General features: G+C 43.4%; 1 protein-coding gene across 2 annotated transcripts; it reads right to left on the bottom strand.

Annotated features, from left to right (window-relative positions):
* Positions 1-519: 519 nt before the first annotated feature.
* On the bottom strand, positions 520-24521 carry HMGCS2 (3-hydroxy-3-methylglutaryl-CoA synthase 2). 2 transcript variants are annotated; one of them, XM_070785818.1, is made up of 10 exons: positions 24345-24521; positions 18825-19279; positions 14997-15122; positions 14243-14407; positions 12334-12499; positions 9734-9904; positions 8385-8491; positions 7655-7780; positions 6303-6411; positions 520-965 (listed from the first exon to the last, which is right to left on the bottom strand). In XM_070785818.1, exons 1-9 carry the CDS (start codon positions 24446-24448, stop codon positions 6305-6307), a joined length of 1527 nt encoding a protein of 508 aa, XP_070641919.1. In that variant the 5' UTR covers positions 24449-24521; the 3' UTR covers positions 520-965; positions 6303-6304. The 2 variants fall into 2 exon arrangements, with proteins under 2 accessions (XP_070641919.1, XP_019812269.2); XM_019956710.2 differs by having other exon boundaries at positions 6300-6411; positions 24345-24520.
* Positions 24522-24806: the final 285 nt, after the last annotated feature.

Here is a 24806-nt window from a genome sequence, read left to right as displayed (position 1 = left end):
GTTTATTTGTGCAGAAAACACTGTCAAGGCATGAGACCAAGGGACTTTGATCTTCAGCTCCTAAAGTCAACTTTGGCCCTTGTCTTCTTGTCTGCTGGCTCTGTGAGGTCCCTTTATTTATTTGGCTGTGCTGGGTCTCAGTAGGGGCAGAGGGATTTTCCGTCTCTGTTGCAGCATGGCCTGGTAACTCTCAGTTGCAGCAGGTGGGATCTAGTTCCCTGACCAGGGATTGAGCCCGGGCCCCCTATATTGAGAGCATGGAGTTTTTTGGCTGCTGGATTACCAGGGAAGTCCCTGGTAAGGTGTCTTTAGATTAGGTAAGGAAGCTGGGAGTGGAGGTTGTGTTTCAGCCTGCACCTCTCAGCAAGTGAAATTGAAAGGGCGAGAGGGAGGGTGTGAGGTGAGTGCTCAGCAAGCTCACCGCTGTGGGGGTGCGTGTGGAGAGTGGGGCCTCAGAGTCTGGAGTCATGACAGCTGCTGCACTGTTTGAGTCCTAGTTTCCAAGAAACACAGGAGGCATTCTCTGCTTCTTTGCTTTTTAATTGTTATTTTCACTTAGTACCAAACATGGAATTTAGAAATTCACAGAAAACCCTAAGAAACAAAGACATACCAGCATGGAAATGTAGTAATAACAATAATGACAAAGCTATAACAAACGAGAGGCGAGTTATCTGGATCTTGAAGGAGACAATGGACCCGCCACACTTTCGGTCTGTGATTCAAGGCTGAGTCTCTCCTCTGTCCCGCCACCTCTTCAGAAAGGGCTCTGCAAGCCCATGACAGTGATTGCAGCAGGGAAAGGCAGAAGGACCCATTCAGGATGGCCCCTCACTCTATGGGGCCAGTGTTTACAAGGCTGCTGTGTCCAGTGCAATCTATTTACCAGCTAAGAGTGGGGGCTTTATACAGTTGAAAGAGGGCAGACGTTCTGTAGCACTTTTCCCAGGAAACTCTCCACATATCTGTAAAGTTTAAAGAAACAAAAGAAGGACATCAACCATGAGTCTCACCCTGGGCAATCCCATTCCCACATCTGCTCCTTGCCCAAGGCGGGCTCCCCTAAACTGCATCCCTAGGTCTGGGTGTTCCACTGCCCCTTGTGGAATGGAGTATTTCCTCCCACATCAATAAGCAAGGATGTCACAGTCATCAGCGACTCCAGCCTTCCAGGGCACTCAAGAAGGAGAAGAATGCCTGGCAGACACCAGGGGAAGCCTACAGGGAGCCCTGAGGCACTCAGGATGTGAAAACACAGGATACAGGCCCCAGATATCCGAGATGCATATGAAAGCAGTGATCTCAGTAAGCCCGGACTCTTACATCTTCCCATACACAGAAACAATAGAATGGGAAAGACCAGAGATCTCTCCAAAATAATTAGAGATACCAAGGGAACATTTCATGCAAAGATGGGCACAATAAAGGACAGAAATGGTATGGACCTAACAAGCAGAAGATATTAAGAAAAGGTGGCAAGAATACACAGAAGAACTATATAAAAAAGATCTTAATGACTCAGATAACCACAATGGTGTGATCACTCACCTAGAGCCAGACATCCTGGAGTCCGAAGTCAAATGGGCCTTAGGAAGCATCACTACAAACAAAGCTAGTGGAGGTGATGGAGTTCCAGTTGAGCTATTTCAAATCCTGAAAGATGATGCTGTGAAATTGAGGCACTCAATATGCCAGCAAATTTGGAAAACAGCAGTGGCCACAGGACTGAAAAGAGTCAGTTTCATCCTGATCCCAAAGAAAGGCAATGCCAAAGAATCCTCAAACTACTGCACAATTGCACTCATCTCACATGCTAGCAAAGTAATGCTCAAAATTCTCCAAGCAAGGCTTCAACAGTATGAGAACCAAGAACTTGCAGATGTTGAAGCTGAATTTAGAAAAGGCAGAGGAACCAGAGATCAAATTGCCAACATCCGTTGGATCATGGAAAAAGCAAGAGAGTTCCAGAAAAGCATCTATTTCTGCTTTATTGACTATGCCAAAGCCTTTGACTGTGTGGATCACAATAAACTGGAAAATTCTGAAAGAGATGGGAATAGCAGACCACCTGATCTGCCTCTTGAGAAATCTGTATGCAGGTCAGGAAGCAACAATTAGAACTGGACATGGAACAACAGACTGGTTCCAAATAGGGAAAGGAGTACATCAAGGCTGTATATTGTCACCCTGCTTATTTAACTTATATGTTGAGTACATCATGCAAAATACTGGGCTGGATGAAGCACAAGCTGGAATCAAGATTGCAGGGAGAAATATCAGGAACCTCAGATATGCAGATGACACCACCCTTATGGCAGAAAGTGAAGAGGAACTAATGAGCTTCTTGATGGAAGTGAAAGAAGAGAGTGAAAAAGTTGGCTTAAAACTTGACATTCAAAAAACGAAGATTATGGCATCTGGTCCCATCACTTCATGGTAAATAGATGTGGAAACAATGGAAACAATAAGCGACTTTATTTTCTTGGGTTCCAAAATCACTGCAGATGGTGACTGCAGCCATGAAATTAAAAGTCGCTTGCTCCTTGGAAGAAAAGCTATGACCAACCTAGACAGCATATTAAAAAGTAGAGACATTACTTTGCTAACAAAGGTCAGTATCATCAAAGCTATGGTTTTTTCCAGTAGTCACATGTGGATATGAGCGTTGGACCATAAAGAAGGCTGAGCACCAAAGGATTGATGCTTTTAAACTGTGGTGTTGGAGAGGACTCCGGAGAGTCCCTTGGACAGCAAGGAGATCAAACCAGTCAATCCTAAAGGAAATCAGTCCTGAATATTCTTTGGAAGGACTGATGCTGAAGCTCCAATACTTTGGCCACCCGATGCAAAGAGCTGACTCATTAAAAAAGACCCTGATTCTGGGAAAGACTGAAGGCAGGAGGAGAAGGGGACAACAGAGGATGAGATGGTTGGATGGCATCACCGACACAATGGACATGAATTTGAGCAAGCTCTGGGAGATGGTGAAAGACAGGGATGCCTGGCATACTGCAGTCCATGGGTTGCAAAAAAGTAGGACACTACTGAGCAGCTGAACAGCAACAACAACAATGCATAGAAAAGTGCTAAATTCCTTAACTTGGGGTATCTAGTTTCTTTTAACAATAATCTCTTGATGTTCCGGCTGTTGCCCTTTGTTTTAAAACACATCTACATAATCTGGCTCTTCTCTCACCTCCACAGAGTGGTTCCCTCAGCTTTACTTGAGATGCTGTCTCCTTCACTTGAAGTCCCCCAAATTCCCACTGAATAAAATGTAACACTCAACTTTTAGGTTGTAGCTATTTTTTAAGTCAACACCCTCTAGCAACAAACCTAGATACCTGAGTGCCCTGAGCCCAATGCCCCAGGAGCCAAGGTTGCAAGATGGGCAGGGTCCCCACGACATGTCATGTCTGTGAAGGGAGAGCAGACTGGGCAGTGCAGAGCCAGAGCTCCACAGAGCATCATGCTGACATAAAATCTGTGTTTCAGCTAACATCTCATGGTGTAGGCTCATTGTTCCTGTGAGACGAGGATGAGCCCCAGCTTTTCTCTTCATAGATGCAATGCTGCCTGTGGGCCGGGCTTCCCTGACAGCTCAGTTGGTAAAGAATCTGCCTGCAATGCAGGAGACCCCGGTTCGATCCCTGGGTTGGGAAGATCCACTGGAGAAGGGATAGGCTACCCACTCCAGTATTCTTGGGCTTCCCTTGTGGCTCAGCTGGTAAAGAATCTTCCTGCAATGCAGGAGACCTGGGTTGGGAAGATCCCCTGGAAAAGGGAAAGGCTACCCGCTCCAGTATTCTGGCCTGGACAATTCCATGGACTGTACAGTCCATGGGGTCGCAAAGAGTCAGACACGACTGAGCAGCTTTCACAACCTTGTGGACCAGGAGACAGAGGGAACCTGATTTGGAAAGTCTCCCTTGAAAACTCCCAATTGTCTCTCTCTTTCTCCCCTCTCTCTCTGTTTTTGTTGACTGAACTAGCTTGATATAGTTAATGACTCCCTCTTTGCCACTGACTTGCCCTTAAGAATCATAGTACAAACATACAACAGAGAGGCAAACAGTTGACTCCCAGCTAGGGCCAAAGTCTGAAGAGTCTGCTTGTGGAGCCTGCTGCCTGGCCTGTCGGCCCCTTTGCCCACCCTGCCTCGCCCGTAACATCTTAGGCCACACTTGAACTGCCCCACAGAGGCCGGAATGCTGGCAGTGGTTGGGAATGAACAGAGGACACGCCTTATCTGCAGTTCCCTTTTTTATCTGGGTATCTCATTTACTTGGGACTTCCTTCTCTTTCCCTGCTCCCTACCCTGACCTTGGCAAGCCTTTTTAGTCTTCCCCCTTCATATCCCAAAGTAGGGGGAAAAATTTAAAAACCAGAAAAACATTTTGCACAAAAGAAATTGCTTCTTGCTCTTCCATTCTGCTTATTTTACCAGTTTGGAAGATAAACTGAAGGCAGATTCCTGGGTAGGTGAACTACAGGATTCTAATTCCCACTCTTTGATTTTCCTTTAAAATGTACCATAAAGAATTCTCTTAGTTCTCTTCCTGACTCAATTCTCCTCCATCAAACTCTTCTCTCCTCACACCCCTCCCCACTTTCCCCCAAATCTCACTGCTTCCCCCCAGAAGAAATCGCACGAAGGAGGGATTGCTCACAGCCCTTTAGCCTAAGGCTCTCTCCAGCTGGCTCTTCCAGAATCCCCAGCATCTGTTACCTTATGAACCTGTCTCCAACACACTGGTGTGTGCCTTCTCTGATGCTATTCACCTTTGTTAGTGACTTGCTCCTTTGGGACATTACTTTGCCAACAAAGGTCCGTTTAGTCAAGGCTATGGTTTTTCCAGTAGTCATGTATGGATGCAAGAGTTGGACTGTGAAGAAAGCTGAGCGCCAAAGAATTGATGCTTTTGAACTGTGGTGTTGGAGAAGACTCTTGAGAGTCCCTTGGACTGCATGGAGATCCAACCATTCCATTCTAAAGGAGATCAGCCCTGGGTGTTCCTTGGAAGGAATGATGCTAAAGCTGAAACTCCAGTACTTTGGCCACCTCATGCGAAGAGTTGACTCATTGGAAAAGACTCTGATGCTGGGAGGGATTGGGGGCAGGAGGAAAAGGGGACGACAGAGGATGAGATGGCTGGATGGCATCACCGACTCGATGGACGTGAGTCTGAGTGAACTCCGGGAGTTGGTGATGGACAGGGAGGCCTGGCATGCTGCGGTTCATGGGGTCGCAAAGAGCAGGACACGACTGAGCGACTGAACTGAGCTGAACTGAACTGCCCCTTTGGAGTACTGAGTTCCACAGTTTCAGGTTCACAGCCCGCTTCCCTTTACAGATGCTAATTTTGTTTCTATCAAGCTTCTAATTCTGCCAACCTTCATATCAGGAGGAGATCAGATAAACAAGTTGACTCTTTTTTCAGATTCAAGATTTAAGGACATGCCCCTCCCCCAGCGTTTGCCTTTTGTAGGCACAGAGCCCCGAGAGTTGTACTTGGTCATCATGGTGCAAAGTCCCCACCTCTGGTCATTTTGAAAGCTACTGATAAATGGAATGTTGCCTGTCATATGAGTAAACAAAGGATGTCACAGTGTCAGAGACTGCAGCCCTCTAATGTGAGCCCTGAGGAAACTTGGGAAATCTTGTGATATCTAGCCCTAGATAGCTGAGGTGTATATCAAAGGAATGATTTCAGTGAGCCCATACTCTTGCATCTTCCCATATGCTGAAAAGCCAGAAAAGTCGGAAAAGTGCCAAGTTCCTTAACTTGGGATATCTGGTTTCCTTCAATTAGCAATAATCTTTTGAAGTTCAGACTATCTACCTTTCGTTAAAAAATTTCTATATAACCTGGTGCCCCACCCCTCATTGCCTCCCAGCAGCTCTCTCAGTTACTTCAGATGCTGACTCCCGGACTTGAAGTCTTACAAATTCCCACCAAATAAAACATAACTCTCAACATTTAGGTTGTGAATATATTTTTTTAAAACTCTCTGGCTTTTATGCTCTCAGAATTCCATCTGTTATATAACACAGGGGACTCAGCTAGACGCTCTGTGATGACCTAGATGGGTGGAATCGGGGTGGCAGGTGGGAGGGAGGTCTAAGAGGGAGGGGATATATGTATTGATAGAGCTGATTCACTTTGTTATACAGCAGAAACTAGCACAACATTGTAAAGCAATTACACTCCCAATAAAAATACAGAAGAGTGAAAAAGAAAGAATTGTATTTGTTGAAGAAAAACTTTAAACCACTAACACTCGAAAATTTCACTCACCACCTTTAAACGGGACGCCGGGCGTACTTCCTGCGATACAGCTCATCCACTCGCTCCAGGTACCAAGTGCCTGGGAAAAGGCTGTTCTTATCACCAGGTGGTGAGAAATTCACTGTGGAACCAGAAGGGAGGCAGTATTCACAAAGGGCTCTATGGGGCTGAGGAAGAGAAAATGGTAACTAGAGCTTCATGTGGCGCTCTCCTGATTGTGCTGTAAGGGGTGGTGAGGTCGCCTTGTCTACACCCAGCAGAACTCTGGGCTAGCAGAAGAACCGGAAGCGGCTGTCCTGTGGCTAATACCTAAGACTTGTTGACTAGAAACTTTATTATAGGATATGCCGCTTTCCTACAGTAAACAGGCCCTTCTTCCATTGAAATCGTCATCATGTCCTTCTACCGAAGGCACCGAGCTTGAGGGGCACCCCAGAGCATCCTGTTTTCTAATAGACACTTCCTTCCTAGCCCTGAGTTTTCCAATTCTGATTCTCTGTAGTATTTCAGAGCTTTGTCCATTAACATTCATTTCAGAGGCCTTATTTTTATTTTAATTGTTTTCTTTTTTGGTCTAACATGTCCCCGGTTCCAGATAAAAACTGACTAATTACTAAGTTTATGGGTTTTTTTGGAACATTCTCAGTTCCATAACTTCAGTCTTCTTTTCAGTGCAAATCATGGGTCCCAAGTTTTGCTTGAAAAAATATGGTTACCCTGGTTTTAAAATCACCATTTGGTTTCTCCAGTCTTAAATTTAGCTTTGGTTTACTTTTCCTTTGTTGCTTTTTGGGGGTAGTATTTTGTTTTATATTTGGTAAGGAAAGGGGGCAATTGGAAGGAAATGGTAGTATTTGCCAATAACATCATTAATTAATTAATTCATTAATCTCTGGCAATCCTGCAAAGTGTATGATTTTAGAAAGGAAGCAACTCAGAAAAGTTCAATAATTTCCTCAAAAATAGAGGGCAAGTGTCACAGGTCAGTTTAGACTTGGATTTCTGGCTCCAAAGTCTGGGCGTTTTCAACCATTGCTTAGATACCATCAATATTTTCAAAGCCCATACACCTGGCTTCCCTGGGACTTCATTGTCCAGTATGTATCCTGTTTTGGGTGGCTATCTATATTTTGTACTGGGAAGCCACATGCTGCCTCCTACCTCTTCCCAACTCTGCCTTCTGCTTCCCCACTCAGTCTGTCCCCCTATGCACCAAACAACCCTTTTCCCCAATCATATATCATAGAAATCATCACTCTCACGTGCTATATTTTAGACTTCTGATGAATTCCTGACACTCAGCTACTGGCATAGAAGCTGAGAAAAATTGCCTTCTCCTCTCTTTCCACCTTTTTTTTTCTTACTCTTGTGGTAGTATTGTTCTCTTTGGTTCATTATTTCTGTGAACTCCTCAGGAGACACACGCTTCCGGGAGGCAAGACGTTTCTGCAGGTCTGATGTACTGGATACCAGCTTCTCCAGCGGGGAGCCTGGGAAGCAAAAGCAAGACCCGTAAACTTACATCATTGTCATCACTGCTACCAATCACGAGTCCAGTATACAGTCAGCTCCGTGGGAGCTGATGCTCCAAGGAAAAGTGCTCAGTGTATGGCTTAGAATGTTAAGAAATGATCAAGATCATCAAACACAGCATTAGCAAAACTAAGGCAGACCTTCATTTAGTCAAGGTGTATCCCATTTAGTATTTTGATGTACGCCCTTGATTACATCCATCATAAAATAATCAGCACATGTTTACTGGATATCTCAAACCCATCAACTTCTCTTTAACCAGTTGTAATCAAACCATGACTACCTCTTGCCTAGACTATTTGTTGAAACAAACTAACTGGTTTCCCCATATTCACCTTTGTTCCTCAACAGTCTAGTCTCTAATCAGTAGCCAGGGAAGTTCTTCGAATACATAAAATAGACAAACTTATTCCATTGCTTAAATCCCTTTAGGGCTTTCCTTTGTTCTTGGTCACAACATAATTCTGTCAAGATGGGAGCTTTAGTAGTGGTGAAGCAGAAAATGGTTTTTTTTACCAGATGAAACTGGCCAGAAGTGCCTGAACAAAAGACTGGACTCACCTGGAGAAGCATCCTGGGACACCCGGAAAGAAAAGAAACTTGCTGCCAAACCAGAGCCATAAGAGAAGGCACCGATCCTGGAGCCAGCCAAGTCTTGGGCAGAGTGACTGCAGGGAGAGAGATCAAAGCCCAGAAAAACACATCAGCGTTATGTTCTGCTCTGCAAATAAACCACCGATCTAGTCAGCCCCTTGCAACTAGAAATGGGCTCTGGGCACTCTGCACAAAGAGGGAGTTTTGGAAGATCCTAGGAGTGGGCCCAAAAGGAAGAAAACTGGCCAACAGGAGAACAGCTAAAATCCAAGATACTGAAGTCACAGTGCGCACAACAGAATTTCTGGAATATAAAAGGAACTTTTCCCTACCTGTGAAGACAAGACGAATTCAGTGAACTCTGAAGTTACCTCCAAGTAGGGGTCAGACCACTGGATTCACCTCAAGGCTCCCATGTTGACTGGCAATGCTTCAGCAGTTGTAAATTTTTAAATTATCTCCTTGTTAGTAATAATCTGAACAAGTCCAATCATACATGTATATATTTTTTCTTATGTTATATACATGTACTATATTATAAGTATTTCCTTATAAACTCCACAAAATTGAATAGCTATAAAAATAAAAACTAACACTGGGGCACCTGCTGAGCTTTTACTGTTTTAATTGCTTTTGACATTTAACATTCATCAAAATTTTAGATGGTAGGTATTGTTATTACACAAATTTTATAGTTGGGAAAAATGAGGACCGTAATAGTCATTTTCCCAAGGTCAAAGTTAGTAAGTGGTAAAGAGATTTGAACATAAATTGTGGGTTCGAAAACTAGACTCTCTTAATCACAATGCTTTACTGAGTACAGACATTTTAAATGGATGAAATAAAAATATGCATAAAAATTCTCCTATTTTCTTGATGTATCCAAATAGATATTGCACGCCTGCTGGCATGACACATGCATTTCAGTTTGGAAAAAGCGTTAGTCGTGTCCGATGTATTGCAAACCCAAGGACTCTAGCCTCCCAGGCTGTTCTGTCCGTGGAGTTCTCCAGGCAAAGATACTGGAGTGAGTAGACATCCCCTTCTCCAGGGGATTCTTCCCTCCCCAAAGATCACACCTGGGTCTCATGCATTGCAGGCAGATTCTTTACCATCTGAGCCACCAGGGAACCGCTGTTTAATACTGATGGTCGATCTACCTACACATACACCTTTGAAATACATTTCTTTCATTTTCCTTCCTTCCTTCTTTTTCTTTTTGAAAAAATTATGTACGAGTAAAGGAATGAAACTTGGTTGACCCTTCAGACCAGAGGCCAGATTTAAGAGGAGGTAGGGACAGATGCAGTACTCACTGGGCCAGAAGTGAGGCCAGGCATCCATATAGGGATGAGGTGTACATATTCCCATTGTACGTGGAGAGGTAGAGGGAGTTCTTGGTTTTCTTATTGAACATGTTCAGAGAGGCTTTTAGAAATGCTTTATCTACATCCTTATTGGTGTAGGTGTCTTCCAGCTTTAGTCCCCTGTGAGGCAGCCAAAGAAACAGGCCATGTGAGAAGCCACATGAAGGAAGAAGGCAGCAAGCAGAAAGTATAACCGCTACTGGAGAGAAGACTTTGGAACACATGTTTTAATTATAGAATATTCGGAAATACAGAAAATATAGAGGAAGCATCACTAATAGTCTTGCTGCTCAGAGAGAAAGCATCAGTCATAGTTTTCTTATGGAATCCATTCCAACTTTTATAGTCTGTTGAAAAATAAAACCATGCTATCCATTCTGTTTAGCATGCTTTCTTAACTAATTTTCTTTATATCATGAAATCATCTCCTTTAGCATTATTTTTAAAGACTGCAGAATAGACCGTGATAGGATGTACCCCTCTTTAACCAAACTCCCCATTTCTATCCTCATTAGCTGAAGCAGTGAATAGCTACATGTTATTTTTTTTTTCATGAAACAAACATTTTTTCTCCATTAAAAACTTTTTTATACAATTTAAAAAAGTTATTGTCCATTTACAGTTATTACAAAATGTTGGCTATATTCCCCATGTTGAACAATACATCCTTGTAGCCTATTTTATATCATTGTATATCTATTGGAGTGTACTACTGATATCTGTCTGTGCTCGGGCACTCAGTTGTGTCTGACTCTTTGTGACCCCATGGACTGTAGCCCGCCAGGCTCCTCTGTCCATGGGGATTCTCCAGGCAAGAACACTGGAATGGGTTGCCATGCCCTCCTCCAGGGGATCTTCTGACCCAGGGATGGAACCTGCATCTCTGGTGTCTCCTGCATTTCAGGCAGATTCTTTACTGCTGAACCACCAGGAAAGCCCGATATCTAGCTGATGGAGTAGTAATCCACTGTATATCTAAACCACATCTTCAATCGTTCATCTATTGATGGACACGGGTTGCTTCCACATCTTGGCAATTGTCAATAATACTGATCTGAACATCAGAGTGCAGGTATCTTTTAAAAAATTTTTTTTTTCCAAATGTATACCCAGGAGTGAAATTTCTGGGTCACATGGTAGGTTTTTTTTTTTTTTTTTTTGAGAAATAACTACATGTTCTTTTAAACAGGTGAAATTACTGAGCCAAAGTTATAAACATCTTTAAGGCTTTTGATTCGTGTTTCCCTATTACTCCCCCAAATCCATCCACTATTGCTCATTTTCTCATAGCCTTAGGTCTGGGTATTCAAATTTTTTAAAGGCTATGTAAAGAAAACATTGGGCTTCCATCCTAGTTCAGTTGGTAAAGAATCTGCCTGAAATGCAGGAGACCCAGGTTCAATCCCTGGGTTGGAAAGATCCCCTGGAGAAAGAAATGGCGACCCACTCCAGTATTCTTGCCTGGAGAATCCCCAGAGACAGAGGTGCCTGATGGGCCATAGTCCATGGTGTTGCAAAGAGTCAGACACACTGAATGACTAAGCATGCACATAATGAAAACATTGTTTATATGCATTACTAATGGGCATGCACATTTAAAAATATGCATATGTGCATTTCTTCCCTGAGGAAATTTCTTGTCCATATCTTCTATTTAGTGGGTTTATCTTATTACTGATGAAACTTTCATATATTAAAAATATTAGCCTATTATTTTTGGTATATGTTAAAATTTTTTCCATGGGGCAAGTCTTAGAAGTAGTGTTTGTACTAACTTTGCTGTTTTGGTTAGTTAATAGCAGGGTTAGCAGTAGTAGTTAGAAATGGGGACAGATGTTGGTAGAATACTCTAAAACTTGAAATGAGAAGATACCAAGAAGAAAGGGAAAGATTCCCTTCCCAGTGAGATCTGTTTGTGTTGGTTTCTTTTTTTCTAAATGCCTTGGAGCATTGCATCAATAAACAGCATTCTCCCTGCTTTATTGACATCCAAGGAGGGGGAGTATGCTGGACTATCCCTTTTTCATAGATGAGGGGGTGGAGGCAACAAGTTAGACATTCTTTAAGGCAATGGCAAGTGAGAATGAGACCAGGCCTTCCCCAAGTTGCCATCCTGCACTGTGATTATTTGCTTCTAGGTGTTTCTGTACAGACTGTGATATCCTCTAGGCAGGGAGCATGGAGTCACACCCACTTTTATGTCCCTAGAGTTTCATATGATGCCTGACACACAGTTGATATTCATAACATGTTTATTGCCCAAATGATTTAGGCACGCTCCCTTTCCCTTTTTCTTATTCTCTGAAACTTTTTAGTCACCTGATTGACAGATGCCAGCAGGGTCTCTCTGCTCTCTGAGATACAAGGTGAGGTCCTTATGTAGACAATAACCCAGTAACCCACACGAGGACTTGATGTCATTTCTACTATGTTAGAGGATTGTTGTTTTTACCTCACAGGAGTGACTAGTCGTCCAGGTTCAAGGCATGAGGAAGCCCCTTCGTTCTCACCCCTCATGAGCCTCTAGGCTCCTCCTGAAGAGGACTCACCTGAAGGCCTCCAAGCCCTTGTAGATGCCAGTCTGTGTGTCACCACTGGCCAACAGGAAGTCATTGAACATCAGGCGGGCCAGGGATTTCTGGACTAACTTGCAGAAAGGCGTGTGAAAAATCATATACTGCACATCATCGAGAGTGAAAGGCCGATCGATGCCAGCTGGAAGAAGAAGTATGAAAGCAAGGATGCCGTGTGTGCTAAGGCCTCCCAGAGAACGAGCTCCTACCTTCAGTGAACACACAGTTTGTTCATTTTACAAGCATTTTACTAAGCACTTTCCCAGGTGGTGCTAGTGGTAAAGAACCTGCCTGCTAACATGGAGATGTAAGAGATGTGGGTTCAATCCCTGGGTCGGGAAGATCCCCTGGAGGAGGGCTCAGCAACCCACTCCAGTATTCTTGCCTGGAGAATCCCCATGGACAGAGGAGCCTGGCAGGCTACAGTCCACAGGGTTGCAAAGATTTGGACAGGACTGAAGTGACTTTGCATGCACACTACTCATAAAATAGGAAAAGAAATAAATGTTTTCTTCCTTTCTGCCATTGCCAACTTCTGTGACAGATAATTCCTCAAATCAACCTCATATTGTATTATTTTCTCTATTTTCCAGAGGAGAAAACAGGGTCTCCAAAATACGAAGCTAAGTTACATGTTCGAGGTCACTCAGCTTGAAAACAGCTGATTTTGGCTTTAGGTTCCAGTGTCTCTGTCTCTACACTCCAGACCTTCTTTCACTCCAAAGGGAAAAGCAGTGTGCTCTCTGCCCTTAGGAAGTTAACAATTTGGTGCTGAGATTCAAAGCAGCGTTGATCAAATTCCATATGAGAATGAGGGGTAAAATTAAAATGTCATGAGTTCAGAGGGTGCCAGAGCAATTGTAGTGGTTTAATTGCTAAGTCATGTCCAACTCTTTGGGACCCCATGGACTGTAGCCCGCCAGGCTCAGCTGTCCATGGGATTTCCCAGGACAGAATACTGGAGTGGGTTGCCATTTCCTTTTCCAGGGAATCTTCCTGACCCACCGGTTAAGTCTCCTGCATTGCAGGTGGACTCTTTACCGTCTGAACTACCAATTAGCCAGTAGAAATTTTACAATGGGTGGGCAGAGGCTGAGAGGTCTAAGTTGACTCCTTTCTCATGGGGGCAAACTGCATCCCACCCAGCGCAGTGGAAAGGGCCAAGATGCTTTAGGCCACCCCTAGAGCATCCGTGCTCTGATGCTTCAGCACATGCCTTTTCCCACGCTGAAACCTGCCTTTTTCAGACCCAGCTAGGCATAGCCAAATAGGTAAGAACCCTTTGTATTTATTTATTTTTTAAGGTAGGTAAGTTTCTCGGTATTTTTAAAATAAGATTTGTTTCTTATCTGATTATGAAATCGGCACATATTTTTTAGCAGGAAACTTCAGAAACTAAAGGTGAAAATAAAATTAACTTGCAAAGCTACCATGCAGAGAAAGAGATTTACTGATAACACTTAAGTATATTGAAAATATAGGTAAGAATTTTCAACATCAATCAGACTTTAAAAGGTGGCAAACTATAAACTGAGTCAAATCACTCCTGACTTCAACAGAAATGAATCCTAGCATCCACAAGACATGGTCACTCTGACTCACACACTACCTTCCTGGGTGGCTGACACCTACAAGCTTCAGCTATGGCTTAGGGTTGTTTACTTTCTTTCACTCAGTTCAAGTTAAAGGCAATTTCATATTTGACTTTGGATGACTTCCAAAGGGACTTCAGCCTAGACCCAGGAAAGCATGTAAGTAGAAGATATGAAATAATTCTCTTGAGATCATTTGCAAAGGAGAAAAGAGTCCTTGTCTTAAGAGTTTAGGACACACTCTCAGCCTCATGTAAGTAGTGTCCGTGACTTCGGCCCTCTGAGCCCCATACCTTGCTTCCACTGTTTCTCGATCTTTTGACGGTAGAATGCATAGCATTTGTCCAGGGCCCGTAAGTAGCACTGGATGGAGAGCTTCCCATCCACCAGTGGGTACTCTGAAGTCACATCTGGTTTGTAGAAGTCGTACACATTCTCCATGTGGGTTCCTCTAAGCCCTGGTGAGGCACACAGAGGGATTCAGAAACTGCACAGTGCAGCCCACATTGAGCAGAGAGGGTGGGAAATCCCTGTACAAGCAACCCCCTGGTCTTTATCTATCTCATGCCCTAAGCCCAAGGCCTACTGATTATCCCTCAGGTGTTCAAAGGGAGTTAATTAGATGAATGTCTTTTTATAAGTGAGATGTATATTTCTATTTCCACACCTATATGGGCTTAAAGAAATCTGGAACAGACTCCAAAAGTCTCAAAGGAAAGCTCTTACTTTATATCCAACTATTTTCTTTTATTTTCAGTGGTCAGTTTAGCTCCCAAAGGGTCCTTGTCAGCAGCACAAATGCCATTCAATCCAAACACCATTATCCTGATGTGTGATGGTATAGATGAAGCCACCTTGCTGATCCTTCTCTTCCCTTTCTCCCTGCCCTCTGCTCCCCAGTCTAGTCTTTTGAAGGCAAGCAGTTTCATCCTCAAGTCCATACTTCAGCCCTGAATATTCCAGTTGGAATTAAGAGCTAAGAGCTAAGCATTTGGCCATGCCATGCAGTCCCCGGGTACCGTGCTTACTGTACAGTGTACTACGAACCTCTCTCGAGGACCAGAGGGGCCTCAGGCCCAACCAGCATTGCCACAGCTCCAGCCCCGCCTGTGGGGCGAGCGTTACCACTGGGGTAGACTGCGATGTCCCCACAGACCACCAGTGCATAGCGACCTGTAAAGAGAAAAGAAATAATTATTATTACTGCCAAATCTCCAGTAGAGTGAAAGTCTCCTCTATGCCAGGCACAATTTTAGGTCCTGGCAATACATCACTGAACCAAAATAAAAATTCCTACCCACGTGAAACTTACACTCTAGTGAAGTGTAAATGACATTGCATTGGAAATGCAATGTCAAAACTCAGTGTTCTCTGACTCAAGCTGTAAAAATTCCTCATGTATTCAACAAAAAATTCATAAATCAGCACTTTTTAGGTTTGTACTCTTTGTAGTGCTATAGTGGAAATTCTTTCCAAATCACAGAAGGCCAAAGGATGGGAAGGAAACTAATATTTGAAATCCTAGACACCAGTTATCTTCAAACAATCCTTTAAACAATCCATTGAGTCAGGTAATGTCCACATTTGTAGAGGACGACATTGCCTTCCAGAGAATTTAGGTAATTTGTCTAAGGTCACTCATTTAGTGAATATGGAATTTTGTATTCAAACTCAGTTCTGACTGGATCCTAAACAAGGTGCTTTGAAAAATCGAGTACCACTTTCTTTGTGAGAAGAATTAATGTTCAGAAGGCAATGGCACCGCACTCCAGTACTCTTGCCTGGAAAATCCCATGGACAGAGGAGCCTGGTGGGCTGCAGTCCATGGGGTCGCTGGGAGTTGGACACGATTGAGTGACTTCACTTTCACTTTTTACTTTCATGCATGGGAGAAGGAAATGACAACACACTCCAGTGTTCTTGCCTGGAGAATCCCAGGGACGGAGGAGCCTGGTGGGCTGCCCTCTGTGGGGTCGCACAGAGTCGGACACGACTGAAGCGACTTAGTAGCAGCAGCAGCAACCACGTTTAATGTAGATGATCAATGAAACTACTTCTATAATAGGCAGATGATTATTCAATAAATAATTGTTGTCTTGAGTATTAGTTGTTACTTCTTCATTTAGTACTGCTTGCTCCTAAACGTGGGTATGTGGAAAAGACACGGCAGTACTTTAGTATTCTTCCTAACCTGTCAGAAACAGGTATCTCCTCTTTATAGACAAGGGAATTGGGGCCCAGAGAACTTAAGTCACTCGCCTAAAGTCACACAGCTAATAGATGATGGGATAAGGATTTAGTCAGAATTCCAACCCACATTTGCTGAAACCCAAGAATTTTCTGTTAAGACTGTTTAACCACGCCAACAAAACAGTATTTTTTCTCCCCAATTTTATATATATGAATATAAAAATAATACATAAAAGTATAAGATAAATATATAATAAACAAACATAATATATATAAACAAAATTTATATGTTATATAAAATTTGGAAACTCTAGAAGAGTATTTATTAATACAAGCCATTAAGGAAGAGACCAGTGAATTTGATTATCTAAAAATGAAAACCTTCTATCAGAAATACAAAAGACAAACTGGTGATGTATTTATAATACAGCCAACAAAAAATTATTTTCCTTCATAGATAAATGTCTCATCAGAAAGGTATATAATAGGAAAATGGCCAATAAACATCATAAAAATATCAAAATTCTCTTATAATAAAAGGAAAATCAGTGATACTATACTTTACTTATTAAGCTGACAAAGATTAGAAAGTTTGAAGTTAGTACATTCCAAAAATATATTAGTACTTTTTGAAGAGCAATTTGGCACATTCTATCAAACTTTTTAATTAAACGATCCTGCAATTCCATTTCTAGGAATCTATTCTTACAACATATAGTTATGAGCATGCAAAGCTACTGTCTTAAATATTAACACTTTTTATAATAATTGCAAAAAATATACAACAATTTAAATATCCATCTATATGGGACTAAGATTTGGTGTACCCATCAATAGAATTTATAATGTCTTTTAAAAGAATGAGGTAGACCTTATGTGTATCTAGAGATATCTATAGAATAACCTCTAAGACATAGTAAAGATGAGGAATAATGTGTGCAATGTTAAAAAATGAATAGATAAGTATAGGCTTACAGGTACATACATAGAAAATTCCTGAAAGAATCCATGGAAACTATGAGGATTAAATTCTGGAAACTGGTAATGGGGTAGCAAAATAAATTTTTTCTTTACTTTGAACCCTTTTGTCTATCTATGTACACACACACATATATACATATATGCTGTAGGTTTCATTTACCTTCATAATAAAAGGCAAGGAAAAATGAGGTCTCTCAGGTAGTTCAAGCCAGTACCACTCTTTCCTTCCCTCATACCCTGCTGTCTCTTTGGAGTGGTTCAAAACTTCTTGGTGCACTCCAGAACCACCTGCTTCCTTTGAAAGGTCCCAGGTGGATGGTTGGCCATTTCAGAAGCAGAAATCACATCTACACTGGCCTTGTCTGGTCTTGGAGGTTGCCATTAGGCTCAAACTTAAATATGCTTTTGGTGAAAGTACAGACTAACAATTCACTTCATAATGTTTGTTTAATATTTTTCCCAAGAAGATAACAGATTAAAGAAGGATGCATTTGCAGCTCTCTCCTGTGGAATACACAACCATTCAGCAGAATCTATTCATTTGAAATGACATGCTTAAAGCTGATAATGCCCCCAAATATAGGCTCTGATTCTTCACTAAAGGCTGGTGAGTGTCCCTTTAATTTGTATTCTCTAACCTAATGCTTGGTTTGACAGATTGGTGGTGTTGGTAGTGGGGTTGCTGGAGAAGTAATAATACAAATACCAAGCAAGAGCACTATAAGGACAGATTTGAGGATGTAGAGTCTGGAACATCGCAAATCAATGGAACTATTAATGGTGAGGCCATGCAGGGCAATCGGAAAAACACTAAATGGGTGTGTGGAATTGTACTGCCTTGCTGCACGGACAGAGAAAAATCCTTAAACTCTTCTTGGCCTCTATGTGGAGTACTGGATTAGATAATCTCTAAGGTCCCCACCAACATCAAGATTTCATAATTAATTTTTAAATTAATGCTTATTATGGTTTCTAAAGTTTTAAGTTCTAGTTTCCAACTTAGTAAATGGAGGGCCTTGTCTGTCCAGGAACTGTTTTCTCACATCTCCATTAATACCGTGTTTAATCCTATCAGCCCTGGAAAGCAGGTAGGCAAATAAAAACTTCGAGTCTCGCAGAGGTTAAGGGACTTGTCATTAGTTACTGATAAAGCTAGGTTTCTAATTCTCCTAGGAACCAGGTGAGGGAGAGAGGGTAGAAATACCCTGTGTCATAGTCTATCCTGTGATTCTTTGGGTCTATTTTTACCAGGGTGCTTTCTCCTTAACACCTACACTTGTTTAAATCTTTTAACATCACCAATCTCTTTGTCTCTTAGAGACTTAAGAGAAACCTTAAAGAAACAGGAACACTGAAGTGGGAAATACACTGAATTTGGTTTGGTTTCTTGTTCCCGCCACACACAACATGTAAATTATTAGATTCTCCATTTTTTTTATCCATAAAACAGGTATGATATCCACTTTCTAGGGTGTGATGAAGACTCAGTGAATAGCTATGTGAACATGCTCCCTGAGTAACTGTAAGAAACCATCCAAGTCTGAGGGGTTGATGTCACTGTGGTTGTTGGATGATCACAACAGCTGTGTGTGTGATGTATCCTTTCTTTGGTGAATGAACCTACCCGGGGAACAGAAAAGCAAAACTGAGGCTTCAGCATCTACCCCAGCTCGCTTCTTACATAAGGCCTCTGGCAGTACATACCATCCCAGGAGCTGGATTCCATCCAGTTGGCAGCATTGAAGAGGGAGGCAGTGCCACCGTAGCAGGCATTGGTGGTATCTATGCCCTCAATGTCAGTGTTGCCTGAATCCTGGAAGAGCTCCATAAGCACTGTTTTGACAGCCTTGGACTTATCGATGATGGTCTCAGTGCCCACTTCCAGGCGGCCCACAGAGTCCCAGGGGAGCTGCGTGCGCTCCATCAGCTGTTGCACCACCGTCAGGCACAGGGAGTTGACATCCTCCTGGACTGAGCAGAAGCCCATCTGGGTCTGGCCCAAGCCCACGGTGTACCTCCCTGCCTCCACTTTGTTAAACTTCTCCAGCTCTGTTTGGTCCACATATTGGGCTGGAAAGTAGACCTCCATGGCAAGAATACCCACATCCTTTGGCCAAGTATCTGTTTTGGCCAAGGGGACAGCCGGAACTGTAGAAAAACTGTAACAGAGAAAACAATCAAAATTCCATGAATGGTCTCTAGCTAGTTTCCTTAAAAGACAATACAGCAATCATTTCATTCATTTTTAAAAATATGTTTTGAAGATATGAGATAGATACAAATTTAGGATTGTTCTATTTTTAGCAGATGAATACAAATTTAGAATTTCTGTATTTTTCTGTTTAATTTACCCTTTTATCCTTGGTAACTGTCCCTTTGGTATTTTTATGGCTAAATACATGTGGAACAAGCAAAGGCTGTGGGAATATAGAAGGCTGACAGGCAAATTCTATTTTTTCTTTTTAATTTTTGCCTATACCCTGTGGCATGTGGGACCTTAATGCCCCGACCAGGAATCAAACTCACACCCTCTGCCTTGGAAAGCAGAGTCTTAACCACTGAACCCCCAGGGAAGTTCCAAGGGCAATTCTAAATGGAAACAGAGAAAAAGTGGAGAAAGGGTCAGTAAGGAGGGAAGAGATAAACTTTCTTTCCTGGACCCGCCACCCCTTTTCAATCTGGATTCCTAATCCGCTTGGAGATCTGCAATTTCTCTTTCTAGCTAGCAGTAAAGAACACACCAAGCACATCTTCCATTGTTTCATATAAAAGTACCTGAAAGCTGGTTACTTTAGAAATATTCTTAATTTTCCAGATGTTGAAAGCAAGGCAAACATTGGTGAAGTGTTATGCCCAGGGTAACTTCTTAGTCTCTCATGTGTTAGAAATATTCTGCCCTGGGTCTTCCCTTGTGGCTCAGTGGATAAGAATCCACTTGCCAATGCAGGGAACATGGGTTCGGTCCTTGCTCCGGGAGTATCCTTCCTGCTGCCCAGCAACTAAGCCAGTGCCTAACTACTGAGCTTGTGCTCTAGAGCCCAGGAATGGAAGTTACTGAGCCCACAGGCTGCGACTATTGAAGCTCCAGTGCCCTGGAGCCTGTGCTCCGCAACAAGAGAAGCCACCGCAATCAGAACCTTGCTCACTGCAGAGAAGAATAGACCCCACTCACCACAACTAAAGGAAGCCTGAGAGCAGCAATGAAGACCCAGTGCCGCCAATAAATGCATGAATCTTTTTTTTTTTTTTAAGAAATATTCTGTCCTTTCAGTCCTGAGTGCCGCCAGATTCCTTTGACTTGCATCTGGCTACAGAATTCCTGATGGTGGAAATGATACGACGGCTCTGCAGGCTCATCAGTTTAGCTCTATGCCACAGAAATTGTAGTTCAGATGGAATGTATCCATCCATCATCCTTAGGACTCAGGGCTTCTCTTAACGCCAGTTTTTCTGTAACACAGGTCATTTTGAAGGACTGCTGGGAGGCAAAAAGTGGATCATGTGATCACAAGATAGTGAGTCTAAGTGATAAATGCTTATTCCTATCAGACAAGGGAAGATCGAAGTTTAGTTCTCTGCCCTATTTATTTGGTGCCACTCAAATAAGTGGAGTCTATACTCTCAAATGTTTGTGGAGGAGCTCCCAGTACTAGGAACTAATAGCTAGCCAGATCTCAGTCCTGTGCTTGACTGGATTTCCCCTCATCCTCATTCTCTCTATGTCTTCTCTAAGCTCACTCCATTCCTCTCCCCAGTGAGAAATCTCAAGTATCAAGGAAAGTTTCCAAGAATAAGTCTCTTGGTAACTTTTGTAACTGTCTTTGTAGGAGATTATTACTTGGAAATAGATTCCAGAGCCTTGAAGAAAAGATGTAGATGTTTCCAGAAACATAAGAGTACAGGAGTTAAGAGTATGCATCTAATCATGTACTTTCTGTAAATGATAATACATATATATATATGCATTAATATACAATATTTGTTGTTCTCTTTCTGATTTAATTCACTCTGTATAACAGACTACAGGTCCATCCACGTCTCTACAATGACCTTATTTCATTCCTTTTAGCTGCTGAGTAAAGACCCTGATGCTGGGAAAGATTGAGGGCAGGAGGAGAAGGGGATGACAGGATGAGATGGCTGGATGGCATCACCGACTCAATGGACATGAGCTGGGTAGGCTCCGGGAGTTGGTGACAGACAGGGAGGCCTGGCGTGCTGCAGTTCATGGGGTTGCAGAGTCGGACACGACTGAGTGACTCAACTGAACTGAACTGAATATTTATAGAGAATGGGCTTGTGGACACAGCAGAGGGTCAGGGGAAGGAAGGTTGAGACGAACTGGGAGATTAGGATCGACACATACACTACCATATGTATAATAGCTAGCTAGTGGGAATGTGCTGTTTAGCACAGGGAGCTCAGCTCTGCACTCTGTGATGACCTAGAGGGGTGGGATGGAGCGGGGTGAGAAAGAGGCTCAAGAGGGAGGATATATATGTATACATATAGCTGATTCACTTCATTGTACAGCTGAAACTTACTCAACATTGTAAAGCAATTACAGTCCAATAAAAAAGAATACTATAAAGACACAAACATAGAGAACAATATATGGATACCAAGGAGGAAAAGAGGCATGGGATGAGTTGGGAGATTGGGATTGACACCATTGAAACTATATATAAAATAGATAACTAATGAGAGCCTACTGTATACCATGGGAAACTCCACTCAATACTCTATGGTGATCTAAATGGGAAGGAAATCCAAAAAAGAGAGTATACATGTATGTGTATAGCCAATTCACTTTGCTGTACAACAAAAACTAACACAGCATAACAACTATACGCCAATAAAATTTTTTTTAAATAAATAATTAGAAAGCAAACAATAGCTTTGTTTAGTCTAAAACTGGTTTTGTTCTGGTGTTGCTTGGTTCAAGAACATGCACCAAACTTCTTTTTCTTTATTCCCTCTCGCTTCTTTTGTGTCTCAAAATTAGTTATTACATGCTAGACACTGTGCCATGGAGGGCTGTGGGGGTGGAGGGAATGGGAAGAAAGAAGGTCAAGGTTCTTGGGAGCCTCCTCAACCAGTGGGAGGAATGAGATAAGCACATACATACTATGTAACCCAGCTGAGAGTCAGAATGTGCTAAAGGTCACAGAAAAACCCACAGGAGTTCAAAGGAAGCAGAGATCTGTGTGTGGGAGGATCAGGAATGGTTTCAAGGAAGGGACTAGATCTGAAGTCAACCTTGATGCGTGAGTCGAGTTTCTGCTGATGAAGAATTGGCAGGGGGGCTACAGAGGCAGTGCCATAGCAGGTGGTGATTGACCAGGTGAGGATACCTGGAGCAGAGAGTGAAGGGGAGCAGGGGGATAACACAGGAGAAAAGCAGGTGGGGAGCCATGAAGTGGAGGGCACAGTTCTCCCTTAATTTTAAAGGTGGTGAAGCCCTCCGGGTTATGGAGCAGTCCTTCTGGTAGATTTAGAGCCGATGCAGGTTGGGTTAGAGGAAACAGACACACAGAGAAAAGGAGAGCCATAAGGAGCACTCTTAATACCCATCAGGCCATGGAAAATGGGTTGAACCATGCGTACACTAAAAGGGAAATGTGAACCCTGATTCCAAGTGTTTGAACCCAGCAGGTCAGAACTGGGGCAGGCTGCTGAGGACTGAGGTCTGTCTCCTGGAGGGCAGCCAATGATTGCTTATTGAAACAAGCAAATATACGTCAATCCCTTCCTCACAAATGCAAAACCAGGTTAAATTCTGGGACGTTTGGCCTGTATGCAGGGGGTGGAGGAGAGCATGGAGGAAGGCGGGGAGTCATGAAGAAAATAAAAAGTCTAGGGAGTGTCACCTCCTACCAGACACATCCACACACCCAGGTTCCCTTAGTACCCAGCGAGGGAAGACCCTGGACCAAAGGTGTTTTTCTAAACATTCATGGAGGGCTTTCCTTGTGGAACTAGTGGTAAAGAGCCCACCTGCCAATGCAAGAGATGTAAGAGACACGGGTTCGATCCCTGGGTTGGGAAGATCCCCCGGAGGAGGGCTTGGCAACCTACTGCAGTTTTCTTGCCTGGAAAATCCCATGGACGGAGGAGCCTGGTGTGCTTTAGTTCATAGGGTCACAAACAGCCAGACATGACTGAAGCTACTTAGCATGCACACACGGCAACTTCCCTGGTGGTCCGGTGGTTAAGAATCTGCCTCCCAATTCAGGGGACACATGTGGTCCAGGAGGATTCCGCATGCCATGGAGCAAATAAGCCCGTGTGCCACAGCTACTGAGCTTTGTGCTGCAAATACTGAAGCCTGTGTACGTAGAGCCCATGCTCCACCAGAAAAGAAGCACCACGATGAAAAGCCCACTCACCGAAACTAGAGTAGACTCCGCTCACCACAACTAGAGAAAGCCCACACCCAGCAATGAAGACCCAGTGCAGTCAACAAGAAAAAGACGCAGTGCGGCAATAAATAAATGAGTAAATAAATATTACAAATCTATCCAAGGAACTTGATGTAGGGATGGGAGGTAAGAAAAGGCTAGTCCTAAAGTACAGTGGATACTTTAGGCACCCTAGGGTGCTAGTGGTTGCTGTGTGACATCAATGCTGGGAGACTGCGAGTACTTGGGCCAAACTGGGAGAATGTTTACCAAGGAAAAGAGTGTGTGTGTGCTCCTGGGCACAAGCTCACTGCACACACACAGGCAAACTCTGATCTTTTACACTCATGTTCCCCTTTCCTTAAATCAGAGAGCGGAGAAACACCTTCTTATCCTCAGTCCATTCTGAATCTGGCTGCAGTGACTTGCAGCAGCTGGTTTTACTAACACTGCAGTTGAAACAGCATCCTGAAGGTCTCAGCAGGGCTTGGGTGAAAGGTGAAAACAGTGCCAGAGAGGAGGATGCCGTGGGCCCTGGCACTGATATTTCTACTGCTTTGTGCCTCTAGGGGAGTAAAACGTGTTGCTGACATCAGCAGGGGCAGAGGTTTGATATCCTGAAATTCTGTAAACAGACCTGGGTTGTCTGTTTAGAAATGAGGTAACTGAGACCTTGAGAGGTTAACTTGTTTATCTAAGGCTGTGCCCAAGACTTGTCAACTTTTGACTGGGATTCTAATGAGCCCTCATGCCTCTCTTTTACTGGTTCCTCACCGCTTCTCCAAGAGTAACCCGTGCAGTCCTGGGGACCAGTGAGGCTCACCTGGGGTGGGCTGCTGGGAGAAGGCGGGCAGGCAGGAGGGAAGCTTCTTGCATCACTCTCTTCACTTGCAACACCTGCCTCACTGGAGTCAACAGCCGCTGCATTTTCGGAGGAGTGAGCAGAAAGCCAGCAATTCACAGTCCTCGGGGGAGATGCCCAGTGGTGTTGGTTTGGGCTTTATAGATCCCGGAGACTCCTGCCTCCGGAAGCCCTGCCCCTGCTTATCGAGGCTCCATGGCTTCTAGAACTAGGCAAAAGGTCTCATTTAGAATATGGGTGAGTCAAAGAAAAACACCATCTCTCCAACATGTACATAGCTGCCCTGCTTCTGGGCATGTGTGGGAAAGGGTGGCACTGACCCCACCTTTTCTTGGGCTCTTGCGGCAGTCTTGGTTATGCTCAGCCACCTCAGGAGGCCATGGTGCTCCTTGTAACACATCCTAGGGTACCCCCACCTGGTCT

Source organism: Bos indicus, chromosome 3 (genome assembly GCF_029378745.1).
Source record: "Bos indicus isolate NIAB-ARS_2022 breed Sahiwal x Tharparkar chromosome 3, NIAB-ARS_B.indTharparkar_mat_pri_1.0, whole genome shotgun sequence".
Classification (NCBI taxonomy): Eukaryota; Metazoa; Chordata; class Mammalia; order Artiodactyla; family Bovidae; genus Bos; species Bos indicus.
Note: the sequence above shows the minus strand (reverse complement) of the source record. Positions and strands in the feature narration are given on the sequence as shown.

What these genes read in the sequence shown, in the direction of transcription:
- HMGCS2 (XM_070785818.1), bottom strand. Translation starts at nt 24,448, where the DNA reads ATGCAGCGGCTGTTGACTCCAGTGAGGCAGGTGTTGCAAGTGAAGAGA. An exon ending in CCCTCTGGTCCTCGAGAGAG is followed by an intron (nt 14,408 to 14,996) that starts GTTCGTAGTACA and finishes GTGCCTCACCAG; the next exon opens with GGCTTAGAGGAACCCACATG. An exon ending in AGAACAATACTACCACAAGA is followed by an intron (nt 6,412 to 7,654) that starts GTAAGAAAAAAA and finishes CTGGTTCCACAG; the next exon opens with TGAATTTCTCACCACCTGGT.